Consider the following 17028-nt stretch of genomic DNA (forward strand, 5'->3'; position numbering starts at 1 on the left):
TTAAAAGCTTATGTGTGTAGAAAAGTTTTGATGTGATGGAAAAGTTGAAATTTTGAAGAAAAAGTTGAGAACTAAACAAGACCTCGGCTTATTTCCCTACCATGGGACAATCGAAGGAACAAACAGGATCGTGATTCATGAGTAGCCGCGTGCGCCTACAAGAGACCCTTTCAGATAAACGAGCCAATAGCCGGATTTTATAAATTAACATACGAGAAAACGGCCCTTTCAAACACAATAGTTAATCAATTTGAATCACATATAGAATTTGTTCAATATACCATTTGAATAAAAGATTGCGCGTCTATGGAATACATGAATCCATGAGAGTTTGGACGGAATCTAACATGAGATCTAACCTTATATGAAATTCCCTTTTCAAGTATTCGTTTACTACTTTCCTTGACGGGAGTAAGCCTAATTATAAGTTACTATTTAACATCCGACAGAAATTTTGGGAGCAAATCTGTCAAATTTTGAGCCATATAGTATGGGCTTTAAAATCCATGCACGCTGGATGTGATAAAAATCAAAACAAATTACGTGCGGTGAGTGTCGAACCAGTCACAAGTAGCTTCCGCGTGCACACGTCCCCCACTAAGTGGCACAATTTTTTCAACCTACGTACCACTCATATTCTACTTAAATACATAATTATATGCTACTTACATTATAATTTAACTATATAAATAATCATGTCGTAGTCATATTTAAAAGAATTTTTGGGGATTTTTTTAATGATAGATAGACCCTAATAATAAAGCCAATAATTGGCTCTATCTTGTGTATATCATCTATAACAAACTTTTAAAACACAGACACATCATTTAAGCGAGCTAACGAAAAATAGAAAGTTGAAGTTTGGAGTTAAATAACGTAGCCTTATTTCCATAAAGTTTGTTTTAATTTGTGCTATAACGACATACAAATATGCAGTTAGTTTTGCTTCTCTCTTTTTTCTTCTTCAAACTTAACACAAATAATCTGGTTGGTAACTCTTATATCCTGCGGCATCACCTTATTGCATTCGCTTCTATTAAAACATTTGTTTAAAGATACGGAGACCCAGTAATACTCCTATTTACTTTAGTACTACCTCTGTCACATAATAGATGTCGCTTTAACTTTTTACTAGCAACGTTTGACCATTCGTCTTATGTGAAAAATTAGTGCAAATATAAAAAACGATAAGTCATCCTTAAAGTACTTTTGATAATTAAGCAAGTCACAAATAAAATAAATAATAATTTCCTAATACTTTGAATAAGACGAATGATCAAACGTTATTAAAAAACTCAAAGCGACAAATATTTTAAGACAGAGATAGTAAATTACTACTCCATGTTGTGGTGATAATTTAGTGGGTACGCAGATCTGAATCTTGTCCGATGAAGTTATCTACGATTTCACCGTTACATAGTATATGGTGTTTCCCCGTGAGCTGCACCGCACTGCATTGTTTTAAAATGGCGTTCCCACACTTAAGTTCGTCGCGTGAATGATCGTGTGAACGTGTTTGTTTGTGTCCCCTTTGATCGATCCGCGGCACGGAAAACTTTGATTTGGCACGTAGCGGTACTTAAAACTGAGGTTGATTTCCGGTCTTTAATTGGTGATCCTGACCGATTGATGAATAGTTTTTGTTCGATTTTATTAAACAAACCACAGCAGGCAGCCTCAACTTCTGACCGATCGGCACTTTGATATTGGTCACAGTTCTGGATGGATGTTCCCCGAACCATACAGGCATACAGCCATAAGCGTGCCCATCCGTGGCGAGCAAAAGTGTTGATGGGCTCATGGCTCGATGAAATCTTCGGCCCGTAGTCCATAAATGGGTTTCAGAATTCGCAAGTGTTCTCCCTCTCGGCATCTTCGGCCCAGAGTCCATAAGTAGTTCAGGTCCTTTTAATTTATCGCTGAGTCTAACATTCATCCCTGAACAGAAATAATAGGTATGGCACATTCCCTAACTCACATGTCACAGCCATTTTAGTCTCTTGGCAGTATAGTGACCGGTTTTAGCTGACGTGTCGAAGGGAACGCATGTGTTCCCACATGTCAATGCCCAACTGTTCTTCCTCCTCTCCCCACCTCTCTTCCTCACTCTTCCCACCTTCTTTTGCAAGGCGGTGCACAACAGGTGGTGTGTAGAGGGCGCGCGGACAATGAGGAGTGAGGCGGCGGCTGCCGGCGGGAGGCCGGACGAAGGAGGAGCAGCAAGAGAGCGGATGAGACCAAGAGGAGCGAGGGGGGGTTGAGGATGCCGACAGAGGAGTGGAGGTCGCCAACATCTTCAAGGTTGTTTCCCTCGCCGATGAGCCACCATTTGTTCTCGGTGAAGATTTGCAACAGGATCCCCACGCACTTCTCCGTCTGCCGGAACCTCGCGCGTGCTCCTGCTTACTAGCATCACTGCCACATCGCCCTGGAAACAGCCTCTTCCTCTTCCCAACCTTGCCCCACCCCATCATTCCATTCGCCAATCACGCCAGTGTTGTCAAACTCGAGCTTGATGGTTTCGTCCACTCGTGGCCGCCATCTTATCGCTTCCCCCACGGTCACTGCTATTGAGGTCCATCAAGGTAGGAGGTTGAAGAGGATGGCGCCCTGCCCTAGCGGTCACCGCCACCACTGCCGACCTGTGCGGTTGCCTTGCTCCAACTGCTCCTCCTCCACCCGACCCCCACCGCTCCTTCTTTCCCCTCTCAGTATCCTTCGCTCCTCCCTCATTCTTCTCAGCCTCATCCGCTCTCTCGCCGCTCCTCCTAAGCCCGGCCTCCTGCTTGTCACCGCTCCTCTCCGCGCCTCCCACTGCGCTCTCCATGCTGCCCAATGCGCATCGCCCTAAAGATGGGAAGAGTGTCAGAGTGAGGAAGCGAGGTGGGAGACAGGGGCGGAGCTAGAGCGAAATGGAGGGTGGTGCCACTTGCTTAATTTACTCTACTTTATATCGAGTTTAAACTGATGCGGGTACCTAAGTTTGTATTGAGGGGGTGCATACATTGTGAAAATAGATGAAGTATAGCTAAAATTTTTTTTTGACCGGGTTCCTAGGCACCCCCCTAATATATACTAGCTCCGCCCCTGGTGGGAGAGGAGGGAGAAGATGTGGCCGATGACATGTAGGTCCCACTTACCACGTTAGTGAAAACAGTCCACTATACTACCGATGAACTAAAGTTATATTGTGAGTTGGGGGATGGGCAATACCCGGTATTTCTATCCAGGGACGAATTTCAGACTCAGTGACAACTGAAGGGATCTAAAGTGAACTTATTGCTTTTGTGATGGTTTCAGCCCATCGGTAGCGGCTTCGGTTGAGAGACACGGACGCAGTAACCGGCAAGCACCTCGCTGAGGCCCAGCTCGCTTTCCACAATTACTCGTACATCGACATCGGTACTCCTTGGGAAGAGCAGCTACATGTCGAACCCGTTGTTTTATGGACTTGGGAGTGATGCCTGATGCGGCGTTTGCTCAACCTTGTGGAGGATTTACGTGATCCTCTTTTCCTCAGAGGCTCAGACGTCAGTGTTCACGCTGTTACGTACGCCCGCGGTCGTCACGACCGCAGCGAGCGCAGCCATCTCCCCCCCTCAAAAATATTCAGAAATGTGTGCACCGATAGACACACCGGACCCTTGCTCGTCATTCGCTTGCGAACTGAAAACCAAACGACCGGTCCGGGTGACACATGCGTTTTGCCCCGGTCAGCAAGACGAAACCAAGACCCGGACAACGCCACCAAAACCGTCTCACGTCAAAATCGCCACCGGCTCACGGCTCGCCCGCTCTCGTTCTCCACCTTATCACCCAACCCGTCGTGCCAATCCACACACACACATCGTTGCAGCCTCGCACCGCCCGATAATAATACGACCAAACCAAAGACAGAGCAGCGCGACGCGGGGGGCAACAACCCGCAGCTAACCGCGGCGACCTCGTCCGCACCGCGCCACGCGACCACACTCCACACGCCTTTCTTTTCCTTTTTCCCCCAAAAATCCAAAGCAACCTCGCCCGAAAAGAAGAGAGAACGCGCCGCGCCGCGCCGAGCCGCGTGGGTATAATTGAAGGGAAGCGGTGCGCTCGCTCGCTGCATCCAGCTCAACGCGCGGGGGAGGCGGAGCGAATCGGCGGATCGGTGGGTTGCGGGCTTGCACGTAGTCGAGGCTCGAGAGGAGGGGGGGATGGCGGCGGCGGCGGCGGCGGCGGGGTACAGGGCGGAGGAGGAGTACGACTACCTGTTCAAGGTGGTGCTGATCGGGGACAGCGGCGTGGGGAAGTCGAACCTGCTGTCGCGGTTCGCGCGGGACGAGTTCAGCCTGGAGACCAGGTCCACCATCGGCGTCGAGTTCGCCACCAAGACCGTCCGCGTCGACGACAGGCTCGTCAAGGCCCAGATCTGGGACACCGCCGGCCAAGAGAGGTACCATTACTTTGCTCTGCTTCCATCGTCTCCAATCTCATCTGTAGCTTGGCTATATTCACCATCTTCCCCTGCTTCTGCTCTCTCGATTTCGCTACTTGTAGATTGATTGGTGACCATCATCCCTGCTTCTGTTCTCTCGTTTTCGCTACTAGTAGATTGATTGGTGATTTCTAGTAGCACAACTCCATTTTCAATCAACGACTCCATTTAGTCCATCATTGGTAGAACGATTCATGTGCTCCAGTGAGCAAAATCACACGCATGGCTTCTCTTGCGCATTTCCACAAAAACCTTTACGTGTTCAACTCGCTATGCTTCACTTTTGCGCAATGGATTGGATTGGATATCCCTTTGATATTTGGATTGACCTCGTTGGCTTCCCCCCCCCCCCCCAGGTACCGCGCCATCACGAGCGCCTACTACCGCGGCGCGGTGGGCGCGCTGGTGGTGTACGACGTGACGCGCCGCATCACGTTCGAGAACGCGGAGCGGTGGCTCAAGGAGCTCCGCGACCACACGGACGCCAACATCGTCGTCATGCTCGTGGGCAACAAGGCCGACCTGCGCCACCTCCGCGCCGTCCCCGCGGAGGACGCCAGGGCGTTCGCCGAGGCGCACGGGACCTTCTCCATGGAGACGTCGGCGCTGGAGGCCACCAACGTGGAGGGCGCCTTCACCGAGGTGCTCGCGCAGATCTACCGCGTCGTCAGCCGGAACGCGCTCGACATCGGCGACGACCCCGCCGCGCCGCCCCGGGGGCGGACCATCGACGTCAGCGCCAAGGATGACGCCGTCACCCCCGTGAACAGCTCAGGGTGCTGCTCGTCTTGACTTTGACTCGCTCAAACTCATCGTCGTCGAGCTATGCAAATTGCCACCGTTCACAGCTTTGTTTATACCGTGTGTTTTCGTCACTGCTGATTGATACTACAAACTTGAGAATTGGGATCAAAAGGTTGCATTTTGAAGACGTGTATTTGTTGATCAGAGATAGCGACATGCATTTTGGGACCGGAGAGAAATGAGAGACTAATTCAAGCTCGACAGATAATTTGCCCAAATTTTGATATAAGCCGTGGCGTTTCGAGAAATGCCACCCAGATAGACGTGCGACGGATGATAATTTGTGACGAACGATGCATAAACAATCAAAAGACGAATCAAGGCAATCAAATGGACGTGCGACAGATAATTTGGGGCGAACAATGCATAAACAAACAAAAGGCGAATCGATGCAATCACGCTCCGACGACCATAAGAATCTTTTTGGTCCTCCCGAGTTACGGAATTAGGAGAAAACAAAATGTACAGAAGAGCACATGTTCTGTTCTGATTTTTAATCTGATGGTAGATACAATGTTTGCCTAGAAATGACATTGTGAGTTTTTTTGTCGGTCCGCCTTATGATACAGATGGGGGCGAACTGAGTAATTTAAAATATTCTACACCGAAGAAAATGATCAATGTTATGGCTGTACAGTTTAGGAAGCTGAGTTACTCCCGGATCACAACAAAGTGAGCAACAAATACAGGTAGCAGAATGGTCTACCGTTTCTTATATACAAAATTGAGCTGAATATTTGTCGGAAGTAAATAACTAATAAGATTATTCCTGTTCGTTATCCACTTCTTCTTCCGGTTGACAAAGCTGTCGTCTTGCAGATGGGGCATAAATTCTTTACCATCAACCATTGTTTTATGCAATCTTCGTGGTACCTGTGGCCACAGTCAAGGGTTCCAATGCATTCTTTAACCTGATACTCTTCCTGCAATACCAAGAAAAGATTTTTAGAACAAGGATATGTCGATTTGACTAGACTAAATGTTGGTGGATGAGAAAACTACATAATCTGATAATGCAGATAAGGAACCAGTGCAATAGTATTTGTTTTTCTAAGCCCAATTGGAACTTATGGCTTGTTTTAGCAACCCACACTTGTCCCTCTTAACACCCATTCAAATTCCTTAAGCGCCTGACAAGAAATCATGAATGATATTTACCAAGACGTACTCTCAAGTAACTTTATACAATTTGAGCACCGTGGACCTGTCCACCTTTGCAAATACTAATTTACACTGCACATACTTAGAAATCATAGTACATCTTACATAAACCAATTCTCTTGTAAGTTTTCCCACCTGTTGGAACCATACTTTATGGGTGATAAAATGGAACGTTGCATATTACTATGATATAACACTAGCCAATTCCACACTGCAAGCTTTAACCATAACTTTGGATCCAAAAGTGTAAAGTCCAGACCGTTCGAAAGCTAGGTTTAGTTGTCCCAGGAAATGCATAAGCTATTATATTTCAAAACTAATCTGAAAATAATAGTGAAAGAGAAGGACCTGGCATATTATGCAAGCATCATTCTCCATGGAAGATTCAGAAGACTTATTAGACATGCAGGATGATCCTGGCACAAATAAGCTAGTCTTCAATTTCTCTACAATGTAGCTTTTTGCCAGACCAGTATTTACATCTCCAATCTGCTCTTCTAATGCTAAAAGCTCCTGTAATGCAAATAAAAAGAATAAATCAGATAAAGCCTGCTGTGGACAGAACTAAAGAAAGGTGACCTAAATAAGCTGGGATCCATACCTCATATGTCATGCTGTCTATATCTAGCCGCATATCTCTATGCTCATCTACAACATTTGACACTTCATACAATCTTGAAAAATCCATTATTGTAGCATGCTGCAGCACCGAAGAAAAAATATATCAATTTTGAGTGTGTGATATAGAATTGAAGAGCAAGGTGTTTAACGTGACCTACATTCTACTGCAATATGAACAGCCTGAACCAAGGGCAAATATGTCTTAATTCCCAACAAATGGACTAATGGCAGCAGGAAACAGGAAGTAATTCAACATGCAGATAAAATGAAAAATATACAAGTACTGTTTCCTTTGACTAGAAATGCATTAACATAGATAATGTGATGTCTGTAAATGCTGAAAACCACTGTCTCAGTAAAAAAAAACAAAAAAACAAAAAACCTAACCCTTAAGCATACAAACATACATGTATAAAAAAAATTCAACTTATCTAACATACACTCCTTAAGTGGTTCAATAGATCACATTCACTATATAAATATAGGCCGCACCGGGATCCAAACAATATGGTTTTATTATTATTGACAGTATATTAAGACAAAAAATAGTCAAAGTCCTGCACCAGTGCTCGTGGAAAGTAAAAGAACAATATCTGTAGATTGAGTAATAATCAATAACAAAGAAGTGAACATATTACACCCCTCAATATTATCGGGTTTGTCTAAAAGATACCCTCAACTATGAAACCTGACATTTTTAACACCCCTGTAACGATCGAAATCGATCAAAATACCATCCCCCCCCCCCAACAAAAAAAAAAGAACAATATAACCTGGTTTTAATAGTGGTTTTCATGATATTCACATCATTTTTTTTACTTAGATTCAACTTTTTACATCTCTTGCTAACTAGGTGGCATACAAGTAAAGGGTACTATTTGGATATTAAAATCATGAAAACCACCAATAAAAACCGGGTTGAATTGCCTTTCGCGCCCAGGGGGGGGGGGGGGGTATTTTCACCGGTTTCGGTGTAAAATGTCCAGTTTCATTGTTCAGGGGTATTTTTTCGACAAACAGATATTTGAGGGATGTAATGCGGATTGAGCTAGAGTCAAGTGGACTGTGGATATCATAAAACTATACTACTAGTACTAATGCAAAAACTACCAAAGAATGGCATTTCAGAAAACTACACTTTAAAAGAGAATGCGAACTAACGAAGTAGTTTCGTGAAATAGTTTGAAAGTATAAGGTTGATCTTCTTCATTTGAAGTATGTAGTTTTGTGAAAATATAGATGTTAGCACATCAAAGGCATTTAAGAAGTAATGTACAGGTTCATATGCCAAATTGCTACAAGAGTCTCAAACTTTCCCCTAACAGGAAGAGAGCTCACTACACAGATAAAATTGTCAAATAAGTCAAACAGCCAGCAACCCAAATAATTATTGCACATCGCAAATCATAGGGACACAAAGTGAAGTACAAACTAACCTCAGGTGGCAGGATTCGTATATTTCTGTGGTTCACTGGATTTGCCAAGAGTGGATGATGTGGAGGCCCAAAAGTACGTTCAGAATTAGAGAAAAGAACTGGAATCCTTGGACCCAAATGGAACCGGTTGCCAGAATGATTTACACCATGTAAGACAGGATTATTGTGGCATTGTTGGTAAGGAGCTTGCACTTGTGTATGATCAAGCAGATTATGAGCATGCATGCCAGCATGCTGATGAAAATAGGGTAAAGGCCCTCGACATAAGGTTGAAGGGCCATTCTGATATTCACGGAAGCTTCCATTCACTGTTTCTGTCATACCTGAACGGGAAAATCTGCCTGCTGAAAGCATAAAGGTTTCCAATTACTCCTAGTGTGAACACATAAGTTCATTCTGTAGGTGGAGACATTTTTTGAAATTTTCGCCACTCTTACCATGCAAGCTAAACCACTAGTCCAGACATCAAGGCACATTGAACAACTATTCAAGTCATTAGAAAGAAGGAAATAAATTGATGACGATCTAAGGATCAAACGAAAAGTTACCTGGAGCATTATTCATTCCATTGACATATTCCCACTGTGGTATTCCATCAGCAATACCATTTGCAGACTGGGAAATCCATGTATTGCTAGTAGGTTGAAAGCACTGGCTGATGTGACTAGTTGGAAATGCATAATTACCATGCTGTGCTGATTCTGGGTGAGCACCCATCAAATTAAAGCCATTACTGGGAATGGAAGATCCTTCCATAGATGGCCAACTGGTCTGGCTATGGTACTCTGATGGGTTATATGATGCAGTGTTAGGCAAAACATTTGACTCAAAAGAAGGATCCCATGGCCTATGTGTAGGATTCAGAGATGCATGAGAAGAGCTTGAACTTGCAAATCCATTAGCACAGTGGTAACTTCCTGCAACTGCAGCATTTTTCCTTTTAATGAATCCTCTAGCACTTTCACCAGCATTTTCATTTCTGCTACCTTCATCCATGCTTCCTAGAACAACTTGGTTTGATGGCAATCCGAAGCTCTGAGTGTGAGAAACATATTGGTTCATAGATGTTGTCGACATGCAGGGGTTGTACATACTGGATGGGAAGACAAAACCTGAATCAACTCCTAAATTTGGAGGCAAGTTATGAACAGGTTGATGTGGATGGTTCATGCCCGCATCATAGTAACTTCGCATATCAGATAGACCAATGTTTGTAGCATTTCCTACCCCTCTGACAGCATGTTGTGCACCTTGGTCAGATGAATCATTCCCAGTGCGATTAAAACTTTCAGAATGAATATGAGAGTGCCCTTGTTCAGTTTCTAGATCAATTACTTGGGGAGTGCATACCGTATTTCTATATGCCATAACGCCAATTATTATTTGTCTTAGCTGCAAGAAAGAACTGCTGCAAGCTAAGTCACTAACTATGATTTATCATCACCTCTACCTGAAAATCAGATTAAGAAAAACAAATGTTAAGTTATTGTAATCGCTATGTGATGCATAATGTGACACATGTAGAACTTGGCAATTTACATGGTAGTAGACTTGCATATTGATAAACAAAAGGTCAATATTGCAACGACAAAGAGGAGTGGTTCTGATGAAAGTTGATTCAGAGAAACATAATAACTAGCTATATATAGGTAACAAGAGATGAGCCATTGTCCCTAAATTATAGGGTTCTAGCTAGGTCAACAGCACAAGTTTAATCCTACACATGTGGTGGTTCACGGTTCGGGAACCATCAACTGATAAATTGACATGTTTAGGGAGGGAGCTATACCACAATCTACACAAGAGAACAATACTGAATAAAGACGTTAAAACGAGCAAGCTTTTAAAAGGATTTTGTCCAGATCCCAGCTGAATTCCTGGATGCAATGGTATTAGGTAGTTAGCTTTGAAGAAAAAAAAAAGGAAAGAAAGAGCAGGTGCAAGGTGGAGTTTAAGAAATGGACCACCTTCAGAGAAAAGGCAAAGCAAAACATAACATAGAATTGCATAAAGAGATGGGATGCTTTTGAGGAAGGAGAAAAATACAAAACCATATAACATGTTGGTAGCATAACAAGCACCAGGGTTGTGAATATTAATACCTATATGTGGCACTTCTTAACTTATGTTTTTTTAGGATGATAGTTGGGGAGTTTCCTACTGACTTCTCGATTTATTATGTTTTAATGCTTAATCATCCACTTATGCATTAATGACCTTCTGTAGAGCTTTCTGTTCGGGTATGCCTTCTCTTATCTTTTGCGAAATACTGCTAATTTAGGACAAGTTAGAGAACCTAGGAAGAATCAAGTGTATGACACTGCAACTAGAAGATATGTACCAAAAGAGAATACTCTCTAAACACTGTTAATTTTGTTCATTATCTGGCCCTCCCTTATCTTTCTAGTCATCATCTACCACTGTTCCCACCTCGTGTGATGTTTCACTTAAGAAGACCCTTTCTGTCACAATGAATTTATAGGTATGAAACTTTGAAAGGGGTGTGCATGTGTGCATATAAACTTTGTATAGTTCTGCTTATCACCCGTGAAACCACAGGGTGAAGAGATAATTAGCGTGCATAATTTTAGAATGTTAGAATAAGCTTTGTGAGATTAACACTAACTACAGTCTACAGGAGGTACTAAAGATTGCGTATGCTCACAGTAGGCTGCTAAACTTCCACAGATAAATACATGTATTAAATAAGACATGTCACTGCTTCTCTAAGCCCCTGTTCTTCCCGACTGTTGGAGTGAGCTACTCCCTCGTTTAGTGTGATCATACTTCCCAAACTGCTAAATGGTGCATGTTTTTTTTAAAAAAAAATAAGTCTATATAGAAGTTTCTTTAACAAATCAAATAAATCCATTTTTTAAAATTTATACTCCTCCATCCCAAACTATAAGGCGCAACCACTTTTTTTCTCATGTCTCAAAATATAAGGCATGCATGAATGCATTAACTAGCACCTCTTGGTCCTTTATATTTGGTTTGTTTTAAATCAGCTACCATCAAGCCCCCCAATCACATTGCTTGCATGTATGGATGTGATCCAATCGAGGAGGTGATTAAATTCATTCTTGGTAATTGCGATAGGAGTGTTTGAGCCTTATAATTTGGGATGGAGGGAGCAATAATTAATACTTAGTTCATTATGCACTAATAATCACCCGCTGTGTTTTCCGCAGCTCAGCCAAGCAGCTCCGAAATAAGCCTAAGTTTGTCTATCTGTGATACTGCAAGCAGGTTATTAACAATATCTTGAACAGTGAAACAAACATCTAGCCAATTTGATCCAGAACTAGTAGTATCATCCATTAAAACGCTCAAAGTAGGGTTTGTATTATTGAAGTTGCGTATTGTTAAAAATGAATGCCACTAGTTAAGGTTCTATAACTGCATTTTATGAGCTGAAGGTATTGCACATCAACTAAATGCTCAACCTTTGCCCTACAAGCAGTGGCAGAGCTAGGGCACAAATCAACTAATGGTCCACACTTGAAGAAGATTGAGTTGCATAACAAAGAAGCCCCATTTCCTACTCCAAGCAATTGGTATGGCTAACTTCTGCAAAGGCTTGCAAGGTTCAACTATAATTTGCCAAGAAGTCTTCAATCTAGCACTATTCTCCCATACTCCAACTGTTATTGCAAAAGAGGTTTATAAAAAAGAGGATTTCACTATTGGATAGAAACATCTTTTGTCAACATAATGCTATTACTTCCAAACAGAAATTGATGAAATACACATAGGTGAAACAAGAAACATCAAATAGTCAACATGTTACCATAACAAGAGCAGGGTGAAGTTTAAGGATGCAGTTACTTATACAAAATAATCAATCTGTATCCTCAATTGCACCTCTTAGTAAGTTTTTATTCCTCAGCAAAGAAGAAGTGTGTAAGCAGTATTACCAAAAGTGAAATATGACAAAACCATGCACACGCCTCTTGCATTCAATTACTATACAAGGATTTCCATCTGAGATAAGGTTAATGACATTTTTTATGCATGAACAGTGGATTGCTAACAATAGCTGTGACCACACTCCTGAAGGCTCTAGGACATGTAGTCCGCCTAGGGGACAACTAAGTGCTAGCTTTTACTCAATAAAGTACACCAAACATTCGTATTATCAACGACAGACCTATGGTCAGAGCAGATACCACCAAGACACGTCACCAATCAACCTCTCCTTTCATCCTCCACATGTCACAAATACAATCCCTTGTATCTTATCTCGACCTACCTTTTGGATTTTCCTTGCATCCCACCTTTATTTTCTTTCTTGAAAAATATTGTTTTTAATTGGTTTCCCAGATCATTACTAAATTTAAAGCAACTATGCATAGTATTGAATATTTCGACTTTTCCAAAAGTAAATTCGGTCTCATCAAAAAGTGCATCCTAGAAAAAGAACAGGTAGACACACGGTTATTTCTCCATACAAGTTTGATGAGTAAATGGAAATTTAAACTTTCGAGTTAAAATCACACGCTATTCGAGAGATGAAGCTAAATTAATCGTGATACGCAGTAGAGAGATGTGCAAGTAATACAGATTTTTTAAAAATGTACATACATGCCAAGCTACCAGCTTAAACAACTGTAGGGAGCAACTTTGAGCCTTGGAATAACAATGTCACCTAAGTGCCATTAGCTAATGTACAACGGTTCTCGCACATACAAATGACAGCACTGATCTTTACTTGGGTTGAAAATAAAAACAGGAGAAGTAATAGAGACCATGAACCAAAAGGAAAATATAAATATTCAGCTGTTGGAAGAACTGAAATAGGCACAATTAAAATTAATTACTTTTGCCTTTATGAACACATAAAACATGCAAATTACTGAACAGAACTGCAAACTAAATTCATATCTGCCATGTAACATACAGAAAACCACTGTTTCTTTGACAAAATTCGCAAAAAATAATATACTGCAACCTGAATTAAGAGAACCTTTACAATCAACCATATCATAAAATAATCAGCAGAGTCAAAATTATCACAAACTAATTAGTAATAACGTCGTCAACAAAAATCCTCAAACAGCACTTGCCATGCCAACAGCTAACTAAAAAAAAACTCAAATTTTGTCCAAAAAACAATGTAATCCTATTATCTCAAAAGTATACAGCCTCATTCCCCTAATCCACTAATTGTGAATTTCAGTCATGAAACAACTAACACAACTTTGCAAAAAGCAACAGAATGCAAAACTACCTACCAAACAACTACCAACCACACAAGAAGTTCAAAAGGTATGATATCCCAAACTCCAAGAATGGCTCGAGCTATCATAATCTTTTTACCTCACAGGCTCACCCAACTTGAACGAATAGGAGCCCCACATTTCTCAGGGTAATTATCTGCACTAATCGTATGCCCATGCAGCTTCATTTGTAAAGGCCAAGAAAAGAAAAGGAAGAGGCCTAGTAGTTTCACCTAAACATAAGAGATGCCCTTTAGCCCCACAATGCTTACCGAAACCTCAAAAAATACCACTCTAATCAAAGTTCTCAACGGCAACCAAACGCACATGCAGATAAAGCATAACATATTAAGCGCAACCGATACACTCCAGAGCAAAGCCACTAACCAGAAAAGCAGAAATCGCCCACAATCCGGGCCAAAATTAGCCCAAATGTTCATGCTCGCGAACCCCCTTCCTATGACCTCACGGTCGCACCCTGCCCCCTTCCATAAAATTACCAACGTAATTCGTCACGGGGCACTCAAATCGCACGCCACCGCCCCCCCCCCCCCCCCCGAATCCAATTCCTTCCCCTCCACTCACCCCGACACAACGCAATCGGGGCCCCGAACGAATCAATCGAAACCCAAAAAAAAAACAATCCAAGCAGGTACGGGGAAATTCCCACAGATCGTCACCTCGGGGGGAGCACGCGATCCGATCGGCGGAAGCGGGGTGGGTGGGTGGAGTGGAGGATCCGCCGCCAGCCGCGTCGTGGTGGTCGGGGAGCGGAGCGGAGCTATAGCGGCCTCGCCTCGCCTCGCCTCTCGGGGAATCGCGCGGGAAGGTGGAGGTGGATGGGTGGGTGGAGCGATCGCCCGCCGCGACGGGACGAGCTCGCGGGGGGCGATCGGCGGGTGGGGGGTGGAGGTGGAGGAAGGGGATCGGGGGAGAGGGGAGGAGCCGGCACGGGGAGAGAAGGGGAAGCTTATTTATAAGCACGGCAAGCTTTTCTTTGCCTTTTTTTAGAGAGAGAATGAAGAGGAGGGAGAGGTAGCTGGTAGGAGGGGAGGAGAGGAGAGAAGCAAGAGGCTCTCTGTGTGTTGTCTGCTTGCTTTTCTATCGTTTGTCCTGAAGATATACTATATCTTTTGTGGTCTTTTTATCTTTTCTCTCTCTTCTCCCTTCTAAGGCATCACTCTCTTTTCTTTTTTTGTTTTGTTTTTTTTCCCTCCTTGTGTCGTGACTCCCTATGTGAAGGACATGGAGAGGATGAGGAGGGAGGGACGCTTATAATTTGTTATTTGTCTAAAAATATATGTTTTCCTGATTATGTGAAATGTACAGAGGTGCACACCAGCAGACACGTCTCTTAATATAGTTATCTTTGCCTTCTTATTACGTTAGTAATGATTTGGCATGGGAATTGTGGAAGTTGTGTGCTTTTTATCGGAACGGTTTAAGAGAGGGGAGCTAACCTAAAATAGGAAATAGAAAAGATGATAATCCGCGTCCCCTGTTTGGCACCTTGCACATTATAAAAGTTAGATTGGATTTTTGTGTGAGGAATATATGGCAAGATAGACGTGTTTAATTGGTGGCATGCATTCTTTTCCAACCGCGGTTTTCTAGCCAATGGATTTTCTCGCACGATTTGCATAGGTTGTTTGATATCTATAGCTCTCTTACTTTTGTTTCTATAAATGCAATTGTATTGTGTATACAACTTTAGGGATCATTCTTTATGGTGTAGATTGTTCTTTTTTAAAAAAATTCATACAGTAAAATTCATTCTACAGCATGGTTCTTTTAAGCATCTCTTTATACCGTACTAATAAATAGATACAGAGCTTATATAACAATATGATTATTCCCACTGTATCTAAAATCTGTTACTTCACATGTCCTGCATGTATGCATAGCCATCTATGTATATCTTACAGTTGGAGGGGGAAAACATAATATGTGGTTGGTGACTTTCATCAATCTCAATCTCAATCCCAAGCTATACTAGCCAGTCTTTCGAAGTTTCCATAGGGATCGAGTGTATGTATTTGTATTAATAGGGGTGAGCGCGCGCGTTGTAACTGACTGTATAAAAAGAATGTATGTTCCTATTGCACATAATTGTGCATTTGATACGAATTCGGTGAGGTCTACTAATCTATTTTGTGTGGTATGCATATATATATCCCTCGTGTAATGGAAAAACAAAATTAAACGGGGCTTTCAATCATCATTTTTTTAAGTTCGAATCTGAGGCTACTTTTGCCACAAGTTGTGTTTCAAACCAAAAATATCCGGCCATCCGCACAAATTTATCATGCTTTAAATTAGATGCATACTCGGCTTGGGAGAAATTTAGGTGACGTTAGGTCTCGGCTTTAAGGAGAGTTTTGTTCAAACCAACCTTAATTTTGCATGTAGGTATAAGCTGTTAAAATTAGATTTGGCAACGAAAATTTAGACATAGAAAACAAAGGTTATCTTGCACGTTTTGTTCTTCTTCTTCTTCCAATTATAGAGTTGGTGCTTGCAGGTTGTAACTTGTCAAGTCCCACGTGATTACTGACTAAGTGACATTCTATCATTATATCATTATAGACATAGTACGCTGTCACCTCCTTTCCCTTCCTCCGTGCTTTTCCAACGAGGGGGCCGCTTGTTTATGCCGCGGCTAATTTTAAATTTTACAATTTAATTTTAAAAATTAATGTGTAAGCATTCTGTCATTTGTTACTCAGTCTAGAGGTTTGAACCACTAAGATATTGAAGTGTAAATCTTGAAATTATTTTTCATTATATCAGTCATGTGTCTTTCACTTATATAATTAAATGGTAGCACCAATAATTATTTTTCACTCTGAGAAAGTATTGGCAGGGCTGCACATAGCATTACGAAGGTACAATGTTTTCCATGGCGATCTCCACCGGACAACTGGGCGAAACTCAATGTGGTGGATGGAGCCTTTTCCTCGGAAGATAGAAAAGGTACAATCAAGATTGTGGTCAGAAATTCCACAGGATATGTTCTCACCTCATGGCAGAGGCGGATCAAGTGTTGGTGTTGGGGAGACTCATGATCCTCCGCTGAATCGCGAGTCACCCGAGCACCCACACTGGATCACCATTGATAGTAGAAAAGAGGGGATAGGAGGAAGAGTAGGGGGTTGAAGGAGAAAGAAGGAGATGAGTCCTCTCTCTAATCTTATTATGGATCCGTCCCTGCTCATGGAGATTCATCAGAAGGTGTGCACGCTGGAGGAGGTAGAACTGATGGTCCAATGTTTTTTTCACCGGGCAACAGATGGCATGACGTAAAGGTTTAAAA

General features: G+C 42.4%; 2 protein-coding genes across 7 annotated transcripts; one reads left to right on the forward strand and one right to left on the reverse strand.

Moving 5' to 3' along the window:
* The first annotated feature begins 4101 nt into the window (after nucleotides 1–4101).
* LOC4326321 (ras-related protein RABA1f) lies at nucleotides 4102–5405 on the forward strand. The gene is made up of 2 exons (XM_015759914.3): nucleotides 4102–4432; nucleotides 4831–5405. Exons 1-2 carry the CDS (start codon nucleotides 4194–4196, stop codon nucleotides 5264–5266), a joined length of 675 nt encoding a protein of 224 aa, XP_015615400.1. The 5' UTR covers nucleotides 4102–4193; the 3' UTR covers nucleotides 5267–5405.
* Nucleotides 5406–5741: 336 nt separating this feature from the next.
* Nucleotides 5742–14756, reverse strand: LOC4326322 (probable E3 ubiquitin-protein ligase ZFP1). 6 transcript variants are annotated; one of them, XM_066306910.1, is made up of 7 exons: nucleotides 14396–14756; nucleotides 9847–9946; nucleotides 9045–9727; nucleotides 8497–8837; nucleotides 7041–7139; nucleotides 6788–6952; nucleotides 5742–6201 (listed from the first exon to the last, which is right to left on the reverse strand). In XM_066306910.1, the coding sequence occupies exons 3-7, from the start codon at nucleotides 9688–9690 to the stop codon at nucleotides 6055–6057; spliced, it is 1398 nt and encodes a 465-aa protein (XP_066163007.1). In that variant the 5' UTR covers nucleotides 9691–9727; nucleotides 9847–9946; nucleotides 14396–14756; the 3' UTR covers nucleotides 5742–6054. The 6 variants fall into 6 exon arrangements, with proteins under 6 accessions (XP_066163007.1, XP_066163004.1, XP_015615392.1 ...); XM_066306907.1 differs by having other exon boundaries at nucleotides 8497–8840; XM_015759906.2 differs by having other exon boundaries at nucleotides 9045–9946.
* Between the last annotated feature and the right edge of the window lie 2272 nt (nucleotides 14757–17028).

This window comes from Oryza sativa, chromosome 1 (assembly GCF_034140825.1).
Source record: "Oryza sativa Japonica Group chromosome 1, ASM3414082v1".
Classification (NCBI taxonomy): domain Eukaryota; kingdom Viridiplantae; phylum Streptophyta; class Magnoliopsida; order Poales; family Poaceae; genus Oryza; species Oryza sativa.

Excerpts from the sequence above, each read along its gene's own strand:
- LOC4326321 (XM_015759914.3), top strand. The coding sequence starts at position 4,194 with ATGGCGGCGGCGGCGGCGGCGGCGGGGTACAGGGCGGAGGAGGAGTAC. Across the intron at positions 4,433-4,830 it reads GACACCGCCGGCCAAGAGAG|GTACCGCGCCATCACGAGCG; the intron begins GTACCATTACTT and ends CCCCCCCCCCAG.
- LOC4326322 (XM_015759897.2), bottom strand. The coding sequence starts at position 9,864 with ATGGCATATAGAAATACGGTATGCACTCCCCAAGTAATTGATCTAGAA. Across the intron at positions 7,140-8,496 it reads TACGAATCCTGCCACCTGAG|CATGCTACAATAATGGATTT; the intron begins GTTAGTTTGTAC and ends TCGGTGCTGCAG. Across the intron at positions 6,953-7,040 it reads TAGACAGCATGACATATGAG|GAGCTTTTAGCATTAGAAGA; the intron begins GTATGGATCCCA and ends TTTGCATTACAG.